General features: G+C 43.5%; 1 protein-coding gene across 2 annotated transcripts in view; it reads right to left on the bottom strand.

Moving 5' to 3' along the window:
* Positions 1-27,705, bottom strand: part of FSTL5 (follistatin like 5) — a 658,814-nt gene that overhangs the window by 511,804 nt on the left and 119,305 nt on the right. For both annotated transcript variants that reach the window (XM_088475339.1, XM_088475340.1), the window contains exon 3: positions 4,592-4,625. In XM_088475339.1, the coding sequence (XP_088331465.1) occupies positions 4,592-4,625 (34 nt within the window). The remainder of the gene's footprint in view (positions 1-4,591; positions 4,626-27,705) is intronic.

Below are 27,705 nucleotides of genomic sequence, written 5' to 3'. Positions count from 1 at the left end.
AGGAGCCGGCTCCGTCGTGCACATGCGCGAGACCCGGATAGCGATGAGCAAACCGTCGCTCCGGGTCTCGTACCAAAGGGGACGTGCTGTCCAGACAGAGGCATTCCCATGGGAACGCCTACCGTCTGGGGCCGGCCCCATTGACATCACAAGTGATGTCAGTGGGAGTGCTTTCGGCTGTTAGAGCCGAAAGCACTCTAGGGCTTGCGGCAACGAGACCCTACCACAAGGGTCTCGTCGCAAACCCGATGGTCGCGATGGTCTTGACTATCGCGACCATCTTCCTGGCCGCTCGCTATAGCTGTGGGTGGTCACCCACAGCTATGCGAGCGGCCAGGAGGCCGCTCTAAAAGCACAAAAGGACGGCCCTGATTCATAGCGAGCGCTCTGTCAGAGCGTCCGGCTCTGAATCAGGCCCTGAATCCATCTTCAAATAGCGTTAGTTCTTGGAGCTCCACTCCTTTTATTTGGAAGGAGTTCTGTTGAGGCAAGAGGGATCCATTCAGATCACTCCTCCAGTCCTCACTGATGGCATGCATGGACTCAATCCACACATGTGCAGTCTTTGTAAACTTTTGCCGCTAATAAGGAACTGTTTTTTGGAGCTGTCATAAAAATGGAGCAATGCTGATTTGGTCTAATATTTTGCATTCACCGCTACAACTCAAGGTGACTTCACTACTTAATTAACAGGGAGCTGATTTGGCTTCATAATGAAAAGGCTACAGAAATCATGGGGCCTGGTACACCCATTTTTTAGGGCTCCCCCATCCCCAGGTCCCTGGCAGATACAGGACCCTGAACCTCAACCCCCTTGTTTTTTTGAGTCCCCTTGTGTCTCTCCAGCTCAAGCCCCCCTTCTGTCTCTCCAGCCCGAGACCCCTTCTGTCCCGCCAACCCCCACACTTACTTACCTTATTCTATGTCTTCTGGCTGTCTGACTCTGCTGCAACTCCTCTGCTCGGTCTTTCAGTGGTGCAGGGCACGTGATGTCACGATGTCACATGCGCTGCACCGCAACAAAAGAAAACTTTATTGCACTACCTACTGCTGGTGAATACAGCGGCTCCCAACTGAATGGACCCTGAACCACTGCCTGTGTTGCTGCTGCAGTGATCAGCAGGGGCCCTATAGAAGCCTGCACCCTGCTGATCACTACAGCAGCAGCACAGGCAGAGGCTACAATCTGGGCACGGTACAGCTGTGCCCCTAGGCCACCCCCCTGTCACCAGGCCTGTTTAGAAGGTTCAAAACAGCCCTGTTATTATTTCTTTCATATGAAAGATACCACACTGCTGCACAGTGCCATATAATGGTAAAAACAGGGCTTACATAAATCAGGGACATACAAGGCAGACAAAATAATTGCAGATATGAAAACAAAGGTTTGTGTGGGCCCTGCTTATGCAAGAGCTTATTTTGCCAATTACAGTAGAGATCCACTGATTTTTTAATTACTTTCTGTCACTTTTACATTACCCCCGTTCACTTTAATGGATGTCAGACAGGTCAATTACCATGTAAAATCTCAGGTTTAAAACTATGGTGGAAAAATAATGTAACCAGGTATTAAAAGCCGTTGTCTCGCATACTTCTTTTGACCTTAACAAAATGTCTGTGTCATTTCATTTGAATGGATCCAAGTGTAGTTACTGCATACCTGCAATCTCAGATGGGAGTCACTAGTGAGAAAAATGTTAGTGGGCTCTTATTAGTGCTACTATAAAGTACTGTGCATGGTAACTTCTAAATGTGTCTGTAGAATTCTTGTTAAACACCAGCTCTATTAAATAGCTCATTTATATTTTGTAAGGATCTGTTTTCAAAGTAACACAAAGGAATTCCAATGTCTTTTAGAACGGTTGTCAGTTGCCATTTTGGTAATGTCAGGCCAGTGGTTTACTGCACCTGTAGTGGCTTTATTACAATGCTCAACTGTATCTCAGCAGAAACGAAACTATTTCAGTTAGTAATTATAGCACAAATGTAAAGTGTAGCCATGGAAATTAATAAACATAAACTTTTTGATAAAGAATGATCACTAATATTACATAGTATTTAGCCATTATGCATCTAAACATCATGTAAGTTTTATATAGAACTGAGGGTAATATTTATGACCTGACCATTGGGTATTTAATGCTTAGTAGTGAGAATACAATAATTTCTCTACACCCTCTGATTAATCTAAAAATTAAAAGAGTTTTAAAGCTCTATATATATTAAAACTAAAACAATGCAGAATCGGTACCACCTGCCAAAGTTTTTGCTTCATAAAAGTCCCGCGAAGGATGTTTTGATAAACGGGGACTAAAAGAATTTCCTATTGCCACAATGTGTGGCAATAAGCAATGGTAGTTTACAAGGCCACCAATGATAAATAGACACCTAAAACTTGTCCAGTGCAACTCTGTACAATAAATGTTCCTAACAAGCTTCATTTTTAAAGCTATGATTTCTAGATCACTCATCTTACAGGGAGCAGATTCATTTATGTATTTTTTATCATACGTCATGCTGGGCATGAGGAATTATCTGTAGAACTTGTTACTCATAATGTTAGACGTGGAAATGCTAAGGAAAATAAAACTAATAACAATATGAATAATTCAGCTTGCATATAGTCATCCCAAAGTTTACCTCCTGAACACAAGAACCAGAACATCTGTATAAGAAACATACAGTTACTTTAGAGGTCTTGAGGATATCACATTTAACCCACACATAATATTTATAGGTGTTAGATTGGATACTGCTTCCTTCTTTAACCACTTAACTGGCTAATATTTTTCCCAAAAACTGTTTAGAAATTGGCATTTTTTATGAGTGAATTAGATCAAGAACATCTATTTAAAACGTATCCAACACAATTATTTAAAAAAATATATATATTTTTTTAAACACATAACATTAATATCAATTATTAACATATCGGTCATTTATATATTGGACTATCGATGATTAGACCATTGCAACACCACGACTTTGCATTTACCCAGGTCCAAGTATAGACTGGAGGGCTGAGGACTATTCAATTACATTTCCACAATGGCTGCTCCTCTCTGCAGCCGCTTGGTGGGGGGTCCTGCCATGCTGCCTGATCAGCAGTGATCACCAGCAGAGCAGACAATGGGGGAGGGTGCAGGGATGCAGAGAGGAAAGAGGGGGGGGGATCTGAGTGCCTAGAACCCCCCTGCACAAACTCCCTCCGCACGGGCTTCTGGAAACTGTCCCCACTGTTACTTTTTGCTATTGCAGTTTAGTCAAGGGAGAGTCTCTCTGCATTCATCGGGTTTCTGAACCCTCCCCCTATATAGGCTGCTGCAAAGGAGAACTACACTGTGTTCAGGGCAGCATTCACACTGGTGAGTAAACTCTTTAAAATCCTTTTTTACAGCAATTGCTTCTGCTAAAAAGTGTCCTTCCAATACATCACAAGACCTGACACTATTCATCACATATTGCTTACAACTATGGGAAACTTTTGTTATATATTTTTAAGGTTTTATGGGTATGTAAAGATTATTAAAAGTCTGAATGATTTAAAACAAAGATCTGCCTCGCTCAGGCACTTTAAGCTGTAATAGTGTACAGTTATACAGTATAATAGTATATATAGTATTTTTTTGCTGTGTTCTGAAATTGTGGATTTGGAAACACCTCTAATTATCCTGCATTTGACCCTGGGAAGATGATCTTCCAGCAGCCGCCCAGTGTACATTTGTGACTGGTCACATTGTTTGCGACCATGTCAGGTAACTCACAGTCTGGCATCTTGCTTACGATAGGACCGTGCCAGGCAAGTGGTTAAACAATACAGTTCAATTTTATAGATCAAACCCTTCTCGTATAAAGATTGCTTAATGCATAAAAGTGTTACTCTCAGTAATAATTTATGAACAACAGTCAGTTTACATTAGCACCTTAGTGACTAATTAAAATGTACCATTGTTTTTGTCGTACATGAACACACATGACCAAGGTAGATCTCTTCAACTACAAAATGCCTTTTAAAAGAATAAATTCTGCTTATCTCAATAGACAAAACAGTACATTTCTTTTAGACTATCACTATAAAATTTTATCAGAATGTATTTATTTATACAATAAAAAGTTATATTTTTAAAACACATTAGTTGATTGTAATCAGTGGCTGCTTCAAAGGTGGGCTGCAGCACAGGCCAAAATTCAAATAGGACAGCTGCACCAACTGCCACCCCAAGCATCGCCACCTGGGATTTACTGGCAGTTGGTGTGGCTCCCCTATTTGAATTTTGAACTGCCCTGCATCCCCACCTCTGAAGCTGCCACTGATTGTAACTCATATAACGCTTGTTTCATTGTACTTATGTCAAAAGCAATAATAAAAAAATAAAACTGGTTTCCTACTGTGGTATTATATTGGATTGAGTGTTATCTGGGCACAATGCCTAGAGCTCAGTTAGTTAACCAACATTCAAAACTGTGAAGCATCATGCAAGACAGTTTCCACTACACAGAGAGAAACGTAAATCGATTTCTTTGCTACATCTAAATTAATGTATTTGACAGCAAAACACATTTTTTATTAAAAAAAGAAAAAATATCTCACCTTTGTTTCTTGTTACTTCATGATTTCTGTCTTGCTAGAATTAAAAATAATACATCTGGTTAGTTGTGTGGCATAAAGGAACAGAATTGTCTAGACAGTTCTGTTTATACAATTCACTTTCAAAATTCACAGAAATTTTATCAGAAATTCAGTCTTGACATTTCAAGGGTAAAAATATATTGACAGACGGACAGACAGACGGATAGGTAGATATCTCTGAAGTGCCAGAGAAATGGTAGGAAAGTGTGCAATGTGGGGGTACTATGTGTGCACATATAGGACGGAATTCAGTTGTTTTGAGCCCCCTTCGCGCCCGATGGAGCTATTCAATTGTTGCTCCTGTCGGGCGCGATCAGTTGCTAGCGCTCCATTTCAGCTCGCAGCCCCAGAAGGGTGCGAGCTGAAATGTGCAAAAAGTGACCTGTTTGGGCGCCCAAACATCACTTTTCGCGATCGCGCCCAGCATTTTGGTTGGGAGTAGCTGCTTTACGCGGCTAAACCATACCACTTTGGGCACGATCAGTGCGAAAAGCTGGAACAATTGAAAAGCGGCCCGCGATCTCCTGTCACTTTAGACAGGAGATCCGGGCCGCGAAAACAATTGAATTCCGCCCACAGTAATCATTAACTGATTTGCCCCTTATGATATTTAAAGTTTGACAATTATTTTTCTTTTACCATTTTTTTTAAATAGTTTACATAAATGCTACTTTTGTCTTATTCTTTTATGGATAGTGTACACATTTTTGTTATATGTTTGGTTTAAATAATAATAATTAGACCCATATTGTTGGAATAAATGTACTTAATGTGTCTGTGTGTAGGCTTTCAGACACTGTTGTGCTCTGGAGTTGATGTAGAGTTGTAGGCAAGTAAGTTTGCTGAACGTATCTTGTTTTTACATTGCACATGCTCTGCAGCAAAGTCATACATAAGTCAGACACATCTTCACTTGCAGCTGAAGGGTTATAGCTGGGCTGTAATAGGGTAATCACATGTTGGAAAATTATAGAGATGGAATATTGACGGAATTATGGGCTATGCACAGGCATGCGTATATGTAATCATGCCTGATTTCAGACTGTACTTCAATCAATTTGAGGAATCCTAACAGACTCTAGGGAGAGTATGTCACCATTCCACATCCTGTCCACTTCCTAGTGACATGAAGGGGGACGGGAGTGTGAGGATGTCATTCTCCGAAAATTGTATCATCTGACCCCCACCCCCTCTTCTTTCGTGAAACTGTGATTTCCTATCTTATTCCTTGGATGGTGGTGCCTAATGTTGCAAATCATCCAGTCCCATCCACCAAAATGATCACACATGTCTCCAAAAGTTGCCAAGTATAACTCTTTCTCTAAGGCTAGGGCTGATGCAAGTGGATGGGGAAGTCAAGTCGCAGATGTACATTTAGTTCATAATAGCCTACTTTTAAAAAGCATTTCAGAGAGATTACTGTATGAAAGCTACACATATGAGCGCGCGTGAAAGTGGGCGTATACTGCTACATCTGGGAAAAGTGTCATAAAATTAATTTACATCCAAATGTAAATAAGCCCCAAAGCAGTTCTGCTTGTTGATAAAAACACACTGATACTTTTCAGAAAATACATGTAGCCATAGGGATCATTGGGGCAGATGTATGAAGCTCTGAGAAGTGATAAAGTGCAGAGTGATAAACGACCAACCAATCAGCTTTCATCTGTCATTTTTCAAACACAGCCTGTAACATGACAGTTAGGAGCTGAGTGGCTGATCGTTTATCACGCACTAATTTATCACTTTCCAGAGCTTCATACATCTGCCCCAATGTGCCTTATGACCAATACAGGAAAATTATACTAATTGTCCCATTTGAATGCATAGATCTTTGTCCTTTCTCTTATTTAACAGCTTCATAATGGGGGTAAGGTGCAATCAGGGAGATTGCTAGAGTCTTCAGGGAGTCAAGGGGATTGCTACTATTTCAGGAAGTCTCCGTAACAATCTTGGGAGAGTTGGCAAGTATGATTTAGTTACATGTATGAAATGCAGGAGCAACTATGACTGGCTTGCATTCAGCTATGCATCTGCCCTCTTATTTGTGGCTATAACAAACATTGTCTTTAAACTGATGCTGATCTCCAGAGATAAGTAACAGCTTGTCACAATGTTTTCCACAAAACTCAATATGCTTGATATGGTATTTTGCTAAGGTTATGTTCATGTCTACTGATCTCCTTAAGCTATACTGCCTACTATTAACATCTCCTCTCCAGGAGAAGCCTGGAGAGGAGATGCAGCATACCACGTCAGTGATGCAGGTCTACCCAGTACTGATAACATACAGTACATACATAATTTTGACTATTTTTCTGAATATCGGAGGTGCGAAAGGTGCTACCTTTTGCTGAGAATATCCTTCATACCAGAATATTTGAGACCAATTTGGACTTGCAATAGGTATTTCTTTATGTGATGGCACAGAGATTAACCCCTGAAGAAGTCTCCAAGGAGATGAAACGCATAGGGTAACTGTGTTTTTTATCCTAATTGGTAACTACACCACTGCGAATACATGCTTTAAACCTAAAGGTGAAGCGTCCATGTTCAAATGTGGAACCATGTAAACCTAAAAATTGTATTGGCACTGTATAAATGTATTTTGTTATAAACTGTATCATGCTTTTATAAGGGTGTCAACAGCTTCTTGTCCACAAAAACTACTAGGTTTTTATATGTGAATATTTTCATAGTCCAATAGTTGTATTTGGAAGCTTTAATCCAGAATGGCCTTTTTTGTTATTCAGACAGACTGTGACAGTCACAGAACAGGAGGAGCGCACTGCACTGTCTGGCACTGCTGCAGCTGTGTTCTGCCTTCCTCCTGCCTCCTCCTTCCTCGCAGCATGCGCGCCAGCCAGTCACTAAGCCGAAGGCTGCAGCTCACATGCCTTTGGACAGCTGAGTCATCGCTTAGTAACCCAGCACTGTTCTGCGGCACTGGTGGTTGTGACGGTTCTCACTGCTGTATGGTGCACAATGCTGTAGATTGAATTGGTAATAGGGATCCGATCTGTGCCAGGTGGCGGGGGAACCCTCTAAGAGAGCCCGGGGGCACTTACCTGCAGTGCCCCTACTTTAATCCGGCCCTGGAAGAAGCTGTACAGCCGCTCCATGTTCTACAATGTGCATATTTGTTTTCTCATATTTTAATTTTTGCTTTCCAGGTTGTCAGAGGGGCTTTCTGGGCAAATGGAACCCCCCTTCCTGCACCACTGCATGTCAATAGGCCCCATCCCCGTCATGGTAAAATGCATAGGGGCACAAGTGTACTGGGCCCAGAGGTCCTAGGGGGCCCTGGAGTGTAACTGCTGTCTGTGCTGCTGCTGTAGTGATCAGCATCGTGCAGGCATGTACAGGGCCCCTGCTGATCACTGCAACAGTAATGCAGGCAGCGGTTCAGGGTCTGTCCGGCGGGGAGCAGCTGTATTGTATCGGCATTGAGCGGACAGCCAAATGACATAGAATAAGGTGTGGGGGTTGGAGGGGCAAAAGGGCTCTAGGGATGGAGTCATAAAAGGGAAATTGGGGCTGGAGAGACACAGGAGGACTGGATAAAAACAAGGGGGATGAGGCTCAGGGACTTGTAATTGCCTGGGACTTGGGAATGGGGGGCCCCTAAAAAATTGGGTGTACCCGGAACCATGATTTCTGTAGCCAGCCATGGCGGTATGCAGTAAATCCTGTCACTCTTTCAAGGGTTTCTGGGATTACTTCAAATATCAGGAATCTCCTGCATCTTCTGGGAGAGTAGGTAAGTATGTCCTAAGTGGGCAGGTACCGAATCAAAGTGGAATAGAAGAAACAGGATGTTATATTGAGTAAAGGTTTTTCTGAACTGTATTAATTACGAGATTACTTTGGTTTGTATAGCATCTAGGGCTGCCATCCGAAATTGTGGGGTCTTTTACACATGTAACAGGACCCCCTTATCCTCTTCCAGCCTGTTGGAAGCAAAGTTCCAATGAGCCCTGGCACCCAGTGAAAGCACATGTTACAGTAACCATTCCCAAAGATAACTCCCAAGGGGGGGGGTATGGTGTTTAAGGGGCTACACTTCAAAAGATATTGGAGTTACCAAGCTGAGATTGGTCAGGTAGAACTATTGCTTGGTGCTGCATGCCAAATTTCAGGGAAAAATAATAAAAAATGAGGATTTGGGAGTAATTTAAAGTTCCAACTATCAGTTTTTTCTGACACTCTCAATTAGGACCACTTTTCTGCTGTTCTCTATGGGGGATTTTTGGGAAGGCATAAGTCAGGATACAGGGCAAATTTAGACTTGGGGTTTGTTTTATTAGGTTTATTAGTAGCTATTGTTCCAGGGTAGGTGCTTTTGGGGTTCAGGTAATTGAGAAAGTTAGTTTTTAAACTATTAACTCAAAATTGTGCCATTGTGCAAGGAAGCTTCAACTCAGTAAGTGCCTCCAGCATGGGGTGTACTCAAAGTGGCTTCACTTGGGTGCACAATGATGGCTGTCCTTTGCGGGCAGTAGCGGCGATGGGAGTTGGGGGAAGGAAGTGGGCATTAGATGCGGCTGGGACCCGGGGAAAGTAGTGGGCGTTAGTTGCGGCAGTGCGGGCTGCAGGATCCGGGGGAGGTAACAGGCATTAGCAGCAGTGTGGGCTGTGGTGGTGTGGGCTGCAGGACCCAGAGGAGGTAGCGGGCGTTATCGGCAGACAGATGCAGGCTCAGATTAGGAAGATCTGTGATGCCTGCATCTGTGTATAAATAAAACACAGAAGCACAGATGGGATCAGTGAGTTCCGTCTGTGTTCAGTGTTTAAAAAAAATTAAACCATGTGTAAAAAAAAACCCAGCATGCCCCCCCCCCCAAAAAAAAACAACCAGTCCCGGGCTTTGGAGCCCCAGTACTGGTTGTGCTAAATACAGGGGACAAATGAAGTAGGGGTCCCCTGTATAAAGCACAACCAGTACCGGGCATTTCAGAACCAGTCCTGGTTGCCAAAATACAGGGGACAAAAGATGTAGAGGTCCCCTGTATTAAGCGCAACCAGCACTGGCCTCTGAGCCGGTCCTGGTTCTGGAAATATAGGAGAAAAAAAATATTGTATAGTAATGTATTATCCAGAAACAGCACCAGACATTTTCTAGTAGGGGAGTAATGCCACAGCCAGGGGAGCCCTTTCACCGGGTCCCCCAGCCGAAGCATCCCTCCTGACCGTTAGTCAGCTCAGGTCAGGGATCCCTGGGGAGCTGGGGACACCCTCAATAAGGGGTCTACCTCTCCAGGGCACACCAGGCTCAGGCTTATAGCCCGGGGTTATCCCCAGCACCCCCGGGTGGTGGGTGCCGGGTTGATTGTGTAGTGTGCTGCATTTGTTGATAGTAAAAATATTGTCTTTTGCTGTGGAACTGCAGGACCCAGCAAGCCTCCCCCACATGCTGGTACTTGGAGAACCACAAGTTCCAGCATGCGGGGCATTATTGGCCCACTGGTGCCTGTAGTTCCACAACAAAATAAATATTAAAAGAAACACAAGACACACATACTGTTGAAAGTAAAATTTTATTAAAACATACATGCACACACTCTCTCACTTACAGCACTCACCTATGTATCCCTGAAGCCAATCACATCCACTTGTCCAAGTAGATAATCCATAGGGTACCTGTAATAAAAAAACCATACTCACCTTTCCCTATGCGTAGATCACGTTCTCTTTCTTCCAAAGTAGGCAATCCAGGGTCTTGGCAAAACAAAAAAATGCATTTCACGAGCCACGGATATTAGTACTGTCCTCAAAGGGCAGTACTACCCAAATGGCAGCTTCGCAGTGGGATTTCACTACAGAAATCCTGGAGCAGAGCGCTCATTGGCTGAGAGGCGAGCTTTCCGCCTCTCAGCCAATGAACGGTTCCCACCATGGACTTCAATGGTGAGAACCGCAACAGTAATGTAAGGTTAATTTCATGCCCATCTTTGAAATTTAACGATGGCCACCGCGAGCAACTTCATCGCCCCACCCCTTCGCCAGGTTTATATAGGCCAATGCGAGACAATGGCACGGCAGTCCGACATCTGGGAGGTAGCAGAGAAGAGCTGCTGAAGAAAGAAGATGCCGGGGAAGTCCTGGATGGGTGGCGCCCTCCAGGTGAAGATGCCATGGAAGTCCCAGTGAAGGCGGCAGCTATGTAAAAGAGCTTAAAGGCTGCCGCCCCCCAGGTGAAGGTGCAGGAAAATAAATTATTAAAACAATCGGTTTTCTTGTTTTATTTTAAGATCTTTTTTACAGGGGTACTATAGGTACCAGCGGGCCCTTAATCCCCCGCTTGCTGTTACTTGTGGTTCTCCAAGTACCAGCATGCAAGGGAGGTTTGCTGGGAACTGTAGTCATACTGCAAAAGACAATATTTTAACTTTCATATACACCACACCACACTATCAACCCGCATCCACCTTCCAGGGGTACTGGGGATAGCCCTGGGCTATCAGTCCAGGCCTGGGGTGGCCTGGAGAGGGGGACTCCTTTATGATGCAGTAAATTTCCTTGGCCAACCACTGCATCTATGGTCCTTAACGTTGCCCGTTTCTTTGTGCTTCTTCAAAAGAGATTAAACAGCACATCTTGAATCCCCAGTCTGCTTCAAAATTTTTACCTGGGAGAGACCTTGCTGATGCAGTATAACTACCTTGTGTCTTGTTGCTGTGCTCTGTCTTGCCATGGTGTATGGCCTGTGACATGAAACGGTCTTCCACAACCTCACCTTTGTAGCAGAGTTTGGCTGTTCCTCTCCCAGTTTTAAGCCTCCTACACAGTGGTTTCTGTTTCAGTCTATGACTGTGTTGCAACCTACATATGAAAATGATCATTATCACTTGTTTGGTATGATTGGTTAATCATACAACTGACTATAATCTTACAAAATCCTTGACTTTGTGCAAGAGTAATACAAAGAAAAAATGAGAGAACTTGATCAAATGCAGGTGATGAACCAACAGTTTATTCACAATATATTCACAATAGAAATGTATATAAACCTATAAGGCATAAAACATACGGTTGGCCATCATTAGATAAAATCCTCCAATACATACCCTCAAATTTTAAAAGTAGAGTAATATCTTTCCAGACGTTTAAATAACCACTTTTTGCAACACTGTTGCCTTATGTGTTTAAAATAGACACATTATATCATCTGAATGTGCAAAATGTGTGTAGCCAGTCTGTGGATGCAAGTCTCTTAGCACACGCTGTCACAAATGAATAATTGGGTATATCCACCAAGTCCAGAAACAGTCATATAGATGTCACAAGAAATCCAAAATATAATTATAGCTGGCAGAACCGTGGTGCTGATGATAAATATTGCACCAACTACGGAAAAAATAACCTTCCAATTGGATCTTGGAATTAAAGGTTTTTAAGTAACCTGTGAGCAACGGTGATATACTCACAGGTAAACCAAGAGAGTCCCGAATTGTCATACTGATAACACCCATTGGTGAACAAGAGGGCTGGATCCACGTACCTCTGTGTTGCATTGGCTGGGATCTCCTGAGAGATCTGCTGGTGTTGCCGATTAAGGGTACGGATGTCCACTCCTTGTACAGAAATTAGCAAGATACTGGGCTTGTAATATCCAGGTTTGGAGCCAATTAATGACAGTATAGATTGAAGGTAACAAGGCTGTAAGATCTATACCATACTGCGGTGAGTGTAAGATTCTGGCAGCTTGGAGGTTTTAAAGTAGCAAAATAAAAGTCCAGCAAGACCTTGATGCGTTTTTCCGGGTCCGCTATCTCTCGGTTTCCTCAGAAGGTAAAGTGAATGCCAGCTATTGAAGGGTTCTTAAATAGACGGTTGCCTCCTATTAATCAGAGTTAATTGTTTACACCTACATTCTGCAACACCTGGTTGTATCACAGAGTTTGCTGACAACTTATAAAATACACGTACTAAAATAGATAATACAATTTAGATAGACATAAATATAATAAAGTAAAAAAGTAAATATCATTATAATATAAATAAAAAAATAGATGTAATAAAAAAAGGATACAGCAAATCAGACCTTTCTAATGTTAAGGTATCCTTTAAAGCTGTATCTAATAATTCATCAGAGTAAGCCTTCTCTCTGAAAGACTCTATTAACTTTGATGCTTGTTCGTTAAACTTATCTGTGTTAGTACAATTATGACGCAATCAACGTAATTTTCCCTGTGGAATGTTATTAATCCAGCTCTTTTGGTGATTGCTGGTGTAATCTATATAATTATTGCAATCTACTGTGTTTTGATAGGTATATGTGGCAATGTTACCATCAACAATCTTCAAAATAATATCAAGAAAATGAATCACCTTGTGATGTACAGTGCTCATGAAAGTGAGATTATATTGATTGTGATTGAGGTGCTCAACAAAATGCAAAACATCATAATTATCCCCTTTCCAAGCAAAAAACAAATCATCTATATACCATGCAAAGAGGACCAGGTTTGTGCCAAAGGGACCATTCCAGATATATTGATCTCCAAAGGCCCCCATGAATATATTCGCAGAGCTTGGTGCAGACCTGGACCCCATTGCAGTGCCGTGGATCTGAAGATCGAAAACATGATCAAATAAAAAATAATTGTGCGTGAGAATAAAGTGAATAGAAGATAGAATGAAGTCCCGCTGACAGACCACTGTCTGTACACAAGGTATTCTTGACTGCCTGGAGACCCAATTCATGGGGTATGTTCGTATACAGGGATGACACATCACATGAGACACTTAATCCCAGAAATAAGTTTCAAAAATTGAGAAGTATCTTTTATATGGGACCTTAGCGAGACAGCGTAGATCTGAAGAAATTGATCCAGATAGTGTGACAAATTGGCTGTGAAGGACCCAACACCAGAGATTATAGGATGCCCAGGTGGATTGTGAAGTGATTTGTGTATTTTGAGGTAGGTGATAATAGGTAGCCTTGACGGGATGTGTGGGAAAAAGTAAAGAAACTCATCTTTGTTAATGACAGACTTGGAAAGTGCATCCTGTAGTAACAATATCAATGCATCCTGAAAATCCTTTATTGGATCTTTCTCTAAAATACTGTAAAATGTTCTATCTGACAATTGTCTCTGAGCTTCCTCTATATAGTCCATAGTATCCTGAACTACCAGTCCACCTCCCTAATCTGCTGGTTTAATTGTAAGGGTTACATCACCTTGGAGTACCCTCAGAGCTTTCATTATAATATTCTGTACATATTTTAAATTAGTACGAGATTTAACACATAAAGTCTCAAATTCTTTTCAAGTTTTCTGATAAAAGGTCTCTATAGGGGGACTCTTAAATTTGAGAGGGTAAAACTGTGATTTATTTTTACATCTATGTTTAGTCGTGCTATTATATTCGGTATTGATATCAAAAACAGGGATGAGTGTGGTCGAGTTACAATCACTCTCTTCCAAAAGATCACAAAGATCACCAAGAGGCACATCGTCCTCTTCTGTCAGGAAAATTTCATCCCCAGAGGTGTTAGTAATAATAGGTATACCTTAAATTTTCTGTTTTTTGAGATTCATTATAGCTAAATATCTCTTCCTACACATATTCCTAGTATACTTTTTCAATTCTACAAAGAGATCAAAAAGATTAGGGTTGGAAGAAGGTGCAAATTTTAAACTTTTTGCTAATAAATCAAACTGATCTTTACTATTTTGGAAGATAAATTGAAAATCCCTTTTATTAATTTGGGTTCCTTGACCTGTGATCTCTTTTTCTTCTGTGTAGAAACCACACTCCCTCCTCGTCACCTTCTAAATCTCTTTCTCTCCCCCGTTTTGGTGTTCTCCCCATTTGCGGAATCGAGCGGCAGGATTGATGGATTGGGGAGAATGTGGTTTCGTGATTTTAGTCCCTTTCCTGGTTCTGCCGAAAAGTCATAAGTTTTATTCTTCTGTTATTTTGAAGGTTGCATTTTATCTACTATTAAAGCCGTATCAGGATACAGAGCTGCCATCAGAAATTGTGGAGCCTGGGACTGACAAAATAGTCAGACCCCCCCCCTGTTATCCTATTCATACCCCCCCACATGGTTAGTAGATCCAGTCTCTGCCCAGCCTCTTTTTTTTTACCACATCGCTCCCCCCAACCAGCCCCCCCACTTTTAAATCCCGCCTCTGCCCAGCCTTTTTTTTACCACCTCACTCCCCCTCCATAGTTATTAAATCCAATCTTTCCCCAGCCTTTTTCTTTTACCACCTCACTACCCCCCCATTTATTAAATCCAGTCTTTGCCCAACCTTTTTCTTTTACCACTCCCTCACTCCCCGCCCCCTTTATTAGACCCAGCTTTTTTTTTTATCACCTCACTCTCCCTCTCCGGTTATTAAATCCAGTCTTTGCCCAGCCATTTTTTTTAACCGTATCACTTCCCTCCCGGTTCTTAAATCCAGTCTCTGCGCCCTGCTGCCCAACCTTTTCTCCCCACTTACCTTATTTCTGTGAAGAAGGATCCTGCTTCTTCCACCATCACTGCAGATGCTGCGCCTCTCAATCCGCAGCTCCTCCAACGTCGACCTCTCGCTCCAGCGGCTCGCCAAGACGTCATGACATCATGCGTGCCAACTCCAAAACAAGCTTTATTGTTTTGGAGTCATGTAAGTTGGTTAAGGAACAGCCCGAGTGGGTCCTGGCTGCCTCCTCCAGCTCCATGCATTTCCTAATGGGGACTGGGTCGGCGGCTGGTAGCAGCCACGGCCAGGTCCCCATTCTTCTCTTCAAGGAGGTAGTTCTAGCTGCAGGCTCTGCAGTGGCAGTAGTAGCGGGAAGGCCCCTCCTCCATTCAGCCAGGGTCGGGCCCGAGACTCCAGTCCTGGCAGTCCCCCCCGATGGCGGCCTTGTCAGGACGGTTTTTAAATCTTTTAACTAGCTCTTTATTATGATTCCCTGATTCGGAAATCAGTCTAAACCTACTTGAAGAGGAATTATAGTTGGAACATATATTAGTGCCTAATCTTTGTGATCCTGACCTCTCTTGATATGTAGATCCAGCGATTCTTGTTTTCAACCTTCCTGATCTTTCTTCCCCTACCTCATACTGCTTTTTCCTATTATATGTTCTTACTTTATCCCCAGAGTAGTCTCCCTGGTCACGAATGTATTTACTGTTCTTTCTATCTATAATTTCTTTTTCAAACTTTTCCACCTTAGTGTTTACTTCAGCATCTTTTTCTTTATATAGATTATTATCCTTAAATTGTTCTAAAGATGATCGGACCTTCTCTAGTTCTGTTTCAATGTTTTTGATTTTCTGTTCCCCATGTTATACCAACAGTTTAATTAACATAAAGGAACACTGATAAAGTGCATCATTCCATTTATCTAAAGAAACAGGATTATCTTTAAATGAACAATTTTTTAAAATATGCAGACCTCTCAGTATCCTTTTAGCAGCAATGTATTTTTCTAGCATACACTTATCGAGCCAGTGTCTAGTATCATCCATTAATAAATCCTCTAATTCAAAAAATAATTCTTGCATAGAAGTATCATTTTCAGTAATACCATCATATGCATCAGCTCTATCAAAATACTCCTGTCTCCTATTGAAACATTCAAAATAGCAAGTAAGGTTCATCTTTGTAATAGGGATTAATTACTAGGCTGCACCAATTAAGCTGCAAAAATCCATCAATACAAACCAAAATTAGTGCGCTATGAATTAGCCCTAAATTACTCTGTTTTGATCTGCTGCTCTCAAAGTGGATTCTGCTGTCCACTAAAAAAGCCAAATACAAAGAAAAAATGAGAGTGCTTGATCAAATGCAGGTGATGAACCAACAGTTTATTCACAATATATTCACAATAGAAATGTACATAAACCTATAAGGCATAAAATATACAGTTGGCAGCAGGGCCGGATTAAGGTCTTTGGGGGCCCCTGGGCAACAAACTTGTGGGGGCCCCAATCAATAAAATGATACACAGTATATATGTATATATACTGTAGATATATGTACACACACACACACACACATATATATATATATATTTATATATATATATATATATATAATATATATTACATATATACATATGTGTGTGTGTGTGTGTGTGTGTGATTAACCTTGGTGTTGGTGAGTGCCCTTTTGTGTGTGCATTTTATTTATATATATATATATATATATACACACACACACATACACTTATACTGTGTGTATGTGTGTATATATATATATATATATATATATATACATACACACAGAATGTACACACACACATACAGACAGTATAAGTATGTGTATGTATGTATACAGTGTATATACAGTATATATGTATATATATCTATATATATATATATTAGGGGTGTGCACCGGCCACTTTTCGTGTTTTGTGTTTTGGTTTTGGATCTGGATCTTTCTTCGTGTTTTGAATCTGGATTGGTTTTGCCAAAACCACCCTTCCGTGTTTTGGGTTCTGGGTTTTGTGTTTTGGATCTGTATTTTTTTAAAAAAAAGCATAAAAACAGCTAAAATCACAGAATTTGTAGGTTTTTCTGCTCCTATGCTATTATTAACCTCAATAACCTTAATTTCCACTCATTTCCAGTCTATTCTGAACACCTCACACCTCACAATAGTGTTTTTATGTCCAAAAGGTTGCACCGAGGTAGCTGGATTACTATGCTAAGCGACACGAGTGGGCGGCACAAACACGTGACCCATCTAGGAGTGACACTGCAGTGGCAGACAGGATGGCAGTTAGAAAAACTATGCACCAAACTGTACATAATGCAAAGAAAAAAAAGAAGTGCAAGATGGAATTGTCCTTGGGCCCTCCCACCCACCCTTATGTTGTATAAACAGGACATACACACTTTAACAAATCAATCATTTCAGCGCCAGGGTCTGCCACACAACTGTGGCTGAAATGATTGGTTCATTTGGGTCCCCACAAAACAAGCTGGCAATTAATGTGTCAGTGCACAAACTGGCTCTACGGAGGCAAGATGTCATCCTCATCCTCCTCATCCTCCTCATCCACCGATTCCTCACCCTCTTCAGTGTGTACATCCTCATCCTCACAAAGTATTAACTCGTCCCCACTTGAATCCACCACCACAGGTCCCTCTGTACCTTCTGGAGGCTGGTCTCCCTGGAAGAGCTGATAATTCATTTTGATGAACATCATCTTCTCCACATTCTGTGGAAGCAACCTCCTACGCCTTTCGCTGACAAGGTTCCCGGCTGCACTAAACACTCTTTCGGAGTACACACTGGAGGGGGGGCAACTCAGGTAAAATAGAGCCAGTTTGTACAGGGGCCTCCAAATTGCTTCTTTTTCCTGCCAGTACAGATATGGACTGTCTGACATGCCTACTTGGATGCTGTCACCGATGTAATCCTCCACCATTCTGTCAATGGTGACAGTATCATATGCAGTGACAGTAGACATGTCAGAAATTGTTGCCAGGTCCTTCAGTCCAGACCAGATGTCCAAACTTGGTCCTGCCTACCCTGCATCACCGCCAGCGGGTTGCTTAGGATACCTAAGTTTTTTCCTGGCAGCCCCAGTTGCGGGAGAAAATGAAGAAGGAGCCGTTGACGTGTCACGTTCAGCTTCAGCTGACAGTGTGTTCACCAGCAGGTCTTTGCACCTCTGCAGGCTTGTGTCGGCCGGAAAGAGAGACACCACATAGGCTTTAAACCTAGGATCAAGCACGGTGGCCAAAATGTAGTGGTCTGATTTCAACAGATTGACCACCCTGGAATCCTGGCAAAGCGAATGAAGGGCATCATCCACAAGTCCCACATGCCGAGCGGAATCGCTCCGTCTTAGCTCCTCCTTCACTTTCTCCAGCTGCTTCTGCAAAAGCCTGATGAGGGGAATGACCTGACTCAAGCTGGCTGTGTCTGAACTGACTTCACGTGTGGCAAGTTCGAAGGGCTGGAGAACCTTGCACAACACGGAAATCATTCTCCACTGCGCTTGAGTCAGGTGCATACCCCCTCCTTTGCCTATGTCAAAGGTGGATGTATAGGCTTGTATGGCCTTTTGCTGCTCCTCCATCCTCTGAAGCATATAGAGGGTTGAGTTCCACCGCATCACAACCTCTTGCTTCAGGTGATGGCAGGGCAGGTTCAAGAGTGTTTGCTGGTGCTCCAGTCTTCGGCACGCAGTCGCTGAATGGCGAAAGTGGCCAGAAATTTTTCGGGCCACCCAAAGTGTCTCCTGCACGCCCCTGTCGCTTTTCAGAAAATTCTGCACCACCAAGTTTATTGTGTGAGCAAAACATGGGACGTGCTGGAATTTGCCCAGATGTAATGCCCGCACAATATTGGTGGCGTTGTCAGATATCACAAATCCCCAGGAGAGTCTAAGTGGGGTAAGCCACTGGGCGATGATTTCCCTCAGTTTCTCTAAGAGGTTGTCGGCGGTGTGCCTTTTACTGAAACCGGTGATACACAGCGTAGCCTGCCTTGTAACGAGCTGGCGTTTCTGAGATGCTGCTACTGGTGACGCTGCTGCTGTTGCTGCGTAAGGTGATACATCTACCCAGTGGGCTGTCACAGTCATATAGTCCTTAGTCTGCCCTGTTCCACTTGTCCACATGTCCGTGGTTAAGTGGACATTGTGTACAACGGCATTTTTCAGGACACTGAGGACACTTTTTCTGACGTTTCTGTACAGTCTCGGTATCGCCTGCCTAGTGAAGTGGAATCTAGACGGGATTTGGAACCGGGGACACACTACCTCCATCAATTGTCTAAATCCCACTGCACTAATGGCGGATACCGGACGCACGTCTAACACCAACATAGCAGTCAAGGCCTCAGTTATACGTTTTGCTTCAGGATGACTGCTGTCGTACTTCATCCTCCTCGCTAAGGACTGTTGGAGGGTCAATTGTTTAGTAAAAGTAGTGGTGTTCCTACTTCCTCTCTGGGATGATGAACGACTCCCAGCAGCAGCAACAGCGGCAGCAGTAGGCGTAGCAATGCAGGATCCTCCAGAGGAATCCCGGATAGGAGAGTCAGTCATGCCAGTGACATGGCCTGCAGGACTACTTCCGATCCTGACTAAGGAGGAAATTGACGAGGAGGGAGTTGACGGTGTGGTTTGCAGGCGCTTGGATACAACAGGACAACGGGATTTAGGTGTCCCTGGACTTCTTACGGTCTTAGCCAAAGTTTCTGAACTTGACTGTAACTTTTTATGAACGCGCTGCAGGTGCCATATAAGGGAGGATGTTCCTAGGTGGTTGACGTCCCTACCCCTACTTATTTCACCTTTACATATGGTACATATGGCAAAACAGTTGTTGTCCGGATTTGGATAGAAATATTGCTAGACCAAAGAGGTGGAATGTTTGGTCTTCTGCACAGGCATGACCGTGATGGGCTTTTTCATCCCACGGACAACAACTGTCTCCCCCGGAGCCTGATTTAAACAAACCACATCACCATCAGAATCCTCCTCGCCAACTTCCTCCTCAGCGCCAGCTACACCAGTATCCTCATCCTGTTGTACTTCAACAGTGACATCTTCAATTTGCATATCAGCAAGTGGACTGTGGGTGCTCCTTTCAGCACTTGCAGGGGGCGTGCAAATGGTGGAAAGAGCCACCTCTTCCCATCCAGTGCTGGGAAGGTCAGGCATCGCAACCACCACCACACTTGGACTCTCCTTGGGGATTTGTGATATCTTCTTAGAAAGCACAGTTCTTCGCTGTGCTTTTGCCAGCTTAACTCTTTTGATTTTTTTAGTGGGAGGAGGGCTTCCATCGTCATGTGAAGCTGAACCACTAGTCATGAACATACTAGGGATCGACCTTAGCCGTTCCTTGCCACTCCGTGTCGTAAATGGCATATTGGAAAGTTTACGTTTCTCTTCAGCTGATTTAAATGTCTTTTTCAAGGTCATTTTCCTGAACTTTGCCATTTGGGATTGTATGTGCCCTCTACTATGACATTGGGCATCGGCCTTGGCAGACGACGTTGATGGCATGTTATCGTCTATGTCATGACTAGTGGCAGCAGCTTCAGCACTTGGAGGAAGCGGTTCTTGATCTTTCTCTATTTTATTTTTATCGGAGAAAGTTTGGTCCTCCATTTATGTTATATCGATTTGATATATACGTGCGGCTAAACACAGAAAATAATTTTTTTTTTGGTTTGGACTGGAGTGTACTTTCGGGGGTTACAGCACCCTTAACAGTCAAGCCAGCCGGCCCTTTGCTTATGACACAGGCGCACGCTTGGCACTACTTTGTTGATGCACGTGCGGCTACTGCGCACACAATTCACAAACACAGAAAATATTTTTTTTTTTGGTTTGGACTAGAGTGTACTTTCGGGGGCTACAGCACCCTTAACGGTCAAGCCAGCCGGCCCTTTACTTATGACACAGGCGCACGCTTGGCACTACTTTGTTGATGCACGTGCGGCTACTGCGCACACAATTCACAAACACAGAAAATAATTTTTTTTTTGGTTTGGACTGGAGTGTACTTTCGGGGGTTACAGCACCCTTTAACGGTCAAGCCAGCCGGCCCTTTACTTATGACACAGGCGCACGCTTGGCACTACTTTGTTGATGCATGTGCGGCTACTGCGCACACAATTCACAAACACAGAAAATAATTTTTTTTTTGGTTTGGACTGGAGTGTACTTTCGGGGGCTACAGCACCCTTAACGGTCAAGCCAGCCGGCCCTTTACTTATGACACAGGCGCACGCTTGGCACTACTTTGTTGATGCACGTGCGGCTACTGCGCACACAATTCACAAACACAGAAAATAATTTTTTTTTTGGTTTGGACTGGAGTGTACTTTCGGGGGTTACAGCACCCTTAACGGTCAAGCCAGCCGGCCCTTTACTTATGACACAGGCGCACGCTTGGCACTACTTTGTTGATGCACGTGCGGCTACTGCGCACACAATTCACAAACACAGAAAATAATTTTTTTTTTGGTTTGGACTGGAGTGTACTTTCGGGGGCTACAGCACCCTTAATGGTCAAGCCAGCCGGCCCTTTACTTATGACACAGGCGCACGCTTGGCACTACTTTGTTGATGCACGTGCGGCTACTGCGCACACAATTCACAAACACAGAAAATAATTTTTTTTTTGGTTTGGACTGGAGTGTACTTTCGGGGGTTACAGCACCCTTAACGGTCAAGCCAGCCGGCCCTTTACTTATGACACAGGCGCACGCTTGGCACTACTTTGTTGATGCACATGCGGCTACTGCGCACACAATTCACAAACACAGAAAATAATTTTTTTTTTGGTTTGAACTGGAGTGTACTTTCGGGGGTTACAGCACCCTTTAACGGTCAAGCCAGCCGGCCCTTTACTTATGACACAGGCGCACGCTTGGCACTACTTTGTTGATGCACGTGCGGCTACTGCGCACACAATTCACAAACACAGAAAATAATTTTTTTTTTGGTTTGGACTGGAGTGTACTTTGGGGCTTACAGCACCCTTTAACGGTCAAGCCAGCCGGCCCTTTACTTATGACACAGGCGCACGCTTGGCACTACTTTGTTGATGCACGTGCGGCTACTGCGCACACAATTCACAAACACAGAAAATAATTTTTTTTTTGGTTTTGGACTGGAGTGTACTTTCGGGGGTTACAGCACCCTTAACGGTCAAGCCAGCCGGCCCTTTACTTATGACACAGGCGCACGCTTGGCACTACTTTGTTGATGCACGTGCGGCTACTGCGCACACAATTCACAAACACAGAAAATAATTTTTTTTTTGGTTTGGACTGGAGTGTACTTTCGGGGGTTACTGCACCCTTTAACGGTCAAGCCAGCCGGCCCTTTACTTATGACACAGGCGCACGCTTGGCACTACTTTGTTGATGCACGTGCGGCTACTGCGCACACAATTCACAAACACAGAAAATAATTTTTTTTTGGTTTGGACTGGAGTGTACTTTGGGGTCACAGCACCCTTTAACGGTCAAGCCAGCCGGCCCTTTACTTATGACACAGGCGCACGCTTGGCACTACTTTGTTGATGCACGTGCGGCTACTGCGCACACAATTCACAAACACAGAAAATAATTTTTTTTTGGTTTGGACTGGAGTGTACTTTCGGGGGTTACAGCACCCTTTAACGGTCAAGCCAGCCGGCCCTTTACTTATGACACAGGCGCACGCTTGGCACTACTTTGTTGATGCACGTGCGGCTACTGCGCACACAATTCACAAACACAGAAAATTATTTTTTTTTGGTTTGGACTGGAGTGTACTTTCGGGGGTTACAGCACCCTTTAACGGTCAAGCCAGCCGGCCCTTTACTTATGACACAGGCGCACGCTTGGCACTACTTTGTTGATGCACGTGCGGCTACTGCGCACACAATTCACAAACACAGAAAATAATTTTTTTTTTGGTTTGGACTGGAGTGTACTTTGGGGGTTACAGCACCCTTTAACGGTCAAGCCAGCCGGCCCTTTACTTATGACACAGGCGCACGCTTGGCACTACTTTGTTGATGCACGTGCGGCTACTGCGCACACAATTCACAAACACAGAAAATAATTTTTTTTTTGGTTTGGACTGGAGTGTACTTTGGGGGTTACAGCACCCTTTAACGGTCAAGCCAGCCGGCCCTTTACTTATGACACAGGCGCACGCTTGGCACTACTTTGTTGATGCACGTGCGGCTACTGCGCACACAATTCACAAACACAGAAAATATATTATTTTTTTAGCACTTGGGGGGAGCACCCCTGATGGACAGAGCACCCCCTGGACAACACTACAGCACCCCTTTAGGACTGGGACACTGCACAGGACTTTGGAGTGGACACAGCCCCTATGGAGAACTGACTGCACAACACAGTCCAGCCAGCCCCTATGGACTTTGAAGTAGTGGACACAGCCCCTATTAACAACAGCAGCACAGCACAACACAGCCAGCCCCTATGGACTTTGAAGTAGTGGACAACAGCAGCACTACACTACACTACACTACACAGCCCTAACTCCCACCCTCCCTCTTCACTGTCCACAGCCGAGTGAGAAAATGGCGCCGACGCGGGTACCTTATATAGGATCCAAAACCCGCGAGACTCGGAAGGCGGGATGATGAAGTTTTGCCTCGATTTCAGATCCGAGTCAGGCGGGAAAAGTCGAGCCTGACTCGGATCGGACTCGGATCGGGGGGGCTCGGGTTTCAGAAAACCGAACCCGCTCACCCCTAATATATATACTTACACAGTACATACATATTACAAACTTACAAATGCTCATATATTTATAATATTGCGTGGTGGGACAGCGGGCTACCTTTCCGCCAGCTCTTCTGCTGACTGCTCTTCTGCTCCACGGCCAGCCGCACAGAGAAACGCTGAGGCAGCTGCTGTGCCCCGCACGTAAGTCATGCAGTGCTGGCAGCCTGGGCTCTTCTCTGAGACCAGTCAAAGTCTCGCGAGATTTGACATCATAATCTCACGAGACTGTGACTGTAGTGAGTCACTCTCCTCGGCAGCCGCTGTGTAAGGGAACAGCTGAGCTGCCGAGGACCGTCACCGCAGAAGTTGTAGTTAGTAGAAGCGCCCGGGGATCAGGGACCGGGAACAGTGTGTGGGGGGCCCCCTATGTGTGGGTGCCCCTGGACGATCGCCCCTGTCTCCCTGCCCTTAATCCGGCCCTGGTTGGCAATCATCAGATAAAATCCTCCAATACAGTACATACACTCAAATTTTAAAGGTAAAGAGTAATATCTTTCCAGACCAGTGTTGCCTTGTGTGTTTAAAATAGACACATTATATACTCCGAATGTGCAAAGTGTGTGTAACCAGTCTGCGAATGCAAGTCTCTTAGCACACGCTGTCACAAATGAATAATCGTGTATATCCACCCAAGTCCAGAAACAGTCACACAGATGTCACTATAAATCCAAAATATAATTATAGCTGGCAGAACCGTGGTGCTGATGATAGATATTGCACCAACTACGGCAAAAATAACCTTCCCTTTGGACCTTGGAATTAAAGATTTTTACATAACCTGTGAGCAAACGGTGATATACTCACAGGTAAACTAAGAGAGTCCCAAATTGTCCACTCCTTGTACAACAATTAGCAGGATACCGGGCTTGTAATATCCAGGTTTGGAGCCAGCTAATGACAGCATAGGTTGAAGGTAACGAGGCTGTAAGATTTATACCATACCGCGGTGAGTGTAAGATTCTGGCAGCTTGGAGGTGTTAAAGAGGAAGCCAAATAAAAGTCTCTCTGGCATAGTCTGTGGTATCGGTCACCCCCTTGTTGTGTACGTGGAATATGTTCAATTATGATGGCAGAGAGTAATCCTGGATCAGAGTGTTAGCCCTGTGCGAAATGGCAGGGGACACTATGTTTCAGGATACCATTAATGATGTTTATACGATGTTCTAAAAAATGATTTTTGACTTCCTGTGTATATATATATATATATATATATAAAACCAAGTCTATGCTTCTTCAGTCTAAGATAAAATTATCGGCCCATGTATCAGCAGAATTAGGTAGTGTCTAAAGCTGGGTACACACTGGCCGATATATTGGCCGATCAATTGATCGGCCAGTATATCGTGCCCCCGTTGGCCAGTGTGTACAGACGATATGTCTGTGAACAACGTCATTCACAGACATATAGCATTGGCTGTGCTGCACAGCCAATGGACAGATGTCTGTAGACATATCTGTCCATCGGCAAGTGTGTACGGGCGATCAGCCGATCGCCCATAGACAGGGGTGCAGAGAGGGGGGGAGCCACGAGCGGGTACTACTTACCTGGGTCCAGCACAGCTCCCCATCCACAGCAGCCCAGCACACATTGCTGTGTGCTGGGTTGCACTAAGAGACTGTCCGAGGCTGCTAAAGCAGTAGCCTGAGCAGTCTCCTATGCCAAATGGGGGAGCGATCACGCTGATTGTGCCACCATTGGCTGTGCGCCGGGCTGAGGGGCACACAGCGCCCGCCTCCCCAGCACTGCAAATGTTTTTGTTTGTTTTTTCCGAAGGTGGCTTGACCATGCCTTCCACAATTAGGCCACGCCTCCTACCCGCCCCCCGGCCGCTTGGACCCGCTGCAGCATGCATATGATGGTCGTTCCGTGTGTATGAACGACCATCATCTGCAGATATATCTGCAGATCACTCACCTTAACTTGCTGCTGTCATTGGGCAAACAGCTATATTGATAAAACACAGAATGTTAATTATACATGTATTTCCCATTTTTCTATTGATTGATATTTTGTACAGATAATTCTACTAACTCATTCAACCTCCAGGTTTTTCTTTGCCTTGAATATATTCAACACAAGGACAAGCCATCCTTCTAAATAGCTACAGTATTAAATTTGTTGCTACTGAGGTTAAATATACATTTAAAAATGTAACTGTAATAATTGTAAAAATCTATTTTTAAATGTAGAGTAAAACAATATTTGTGCGAGGAATGGATAAGTAACAGTAAGTAAACAAATAACTGCATTGTTAGGTCAAGGTTATAAGGACAGATTATAGTAGATGCTTTGGATAAATATAGCAATGAACAAAGAAGATTAAGTTCCTGTGTGATTTGTGGATGTGTGTTTGGGATTTTAGAGAGAATTGTCCCAGCAAATCACTTGTGGTAAATAAAAACAACAACTTTCAAAATATATTTGAAATGCCTGAATTACCTCAAATGATTCTAAGTTTAAGGGAAATCTAGTTTTAATGTTATTCTTTTAAATTATTTTTTTCCGAATCATTTACTTTTTTGTTTAGTACCACCAAGTCATAAATGGCAAAGGTGACTTTGTAAAATATCAACTCTTTTCCAGATAGCACAAACTGGCTACTCAATAGATTTTTTTGCATTGAATTTAATTTAAATTTTACAGGGTTTTTTTTTTTTTTTACAATTGCTGACCACACTTCATAAATAAAATGCTTCAGTTATCATGTATAAAAATTAATTTACATGAATAAAACATTCAGAGCAATGATGGGCAACCCTGAAGGCAAGTGACTAGAGCAGTGCCAGAGGGTTATCTATCTGGGGTTGCAAATCTAAATGGGGTGCAGGGATTGAATATAGGTTAGCTTGGTTACAACTGAAGGTTTAGGGGTCATCAAATTTGCATCTTGCACTGCAGCCATATATGTACAGCCACGGCCAAAAGTTTTGAGAATGACACAAGTATTGGTTTTCACAAAGTTTGCTACTTTAGTGTTTTGAGACCTAGGCTTTTATTGACAATTACATTAAGTTTATGCAAAGAGTCAATATTTGCAGTGTTGACCCTTCTATTTCAAGACCTCTGCAATTCGCCCTGGCATGCTGTCAATCAACTTCTGGGCCACACACTGACTTATGGCCACCCATTCTTGCCTAATCCATGCTTGGAGTTTGTCAGAATTTGTGGATTTTTGTTTGTCCACCTGCCTCTTGAGGATTGACCACAAGTTCTCAATGGGATTGAGGTCTTGGGGGTTTCCTGGTCATGGGCCCAAAATTTCGATGTTTTGTTACCCAAGCCACTTAGTTATCACTTTTGCCTTATGGCAAGGTGCTCCATCATGCTGTAAAAGGCATTGTTTGTTACCAAATTGTTCTTGGATGGTTGGGAGAAATTACTTTTGGGGGATGTTTTGGTACCATTCTTTATTCATGGCTGTGTTCTTAGGCAAAATTGTGAGTGATCCCACTCCCTTGGCTGAGAAGCAACCCCACACATGATGGTCTCAGGATGCTTTACTCTTGGCATGACACAGGATGAAGACTTTTGGAGGATGGCCTGGTGTCAAGAAGGGCAGCAAAGAAGCCACTACTCTCCAGGAAAAACACCAGGGACAGACTGATTTTCTTCAAAAGCTACAGGGATTTGAATGCTGAGGACTGGGGTAAAGTTATTTTCTCTCATGAATTCCCTTTCAGATTGTTTGGGGCATATGGAAAAATACTTGTCCAGAGAAGGAAAGGTGAGCGATACCATCAGTCCTGTGTCATGCCAACAGTAAAGCATTTTGAGACCATTCATGTGTGGGGTTGCATCTCTGCCAAGAAAGTGGGCTCACTCACAATTTTGCCTAAGTGAGCCCACTTTTC

Source organism: Taudactylus pleione, unplaced genomic scaffold, assembly GCF_031769625.1.
Source record: "Taudactylus pleione unplaced genomic scaffold, aTauple2 ptg000170l, whole genome shotgun sequence".
NCBI lineage: Eukaryota > Metazoa > Chordata > Amphibia > Anura > Myobatrachidae > Taudactylus > Taudactylus pleione.
The sequence above is the reverse complement of the archived record's forward strand: the minus strand, read 5'-3'. Positions and strand labels throughout refer to the sequence as shown.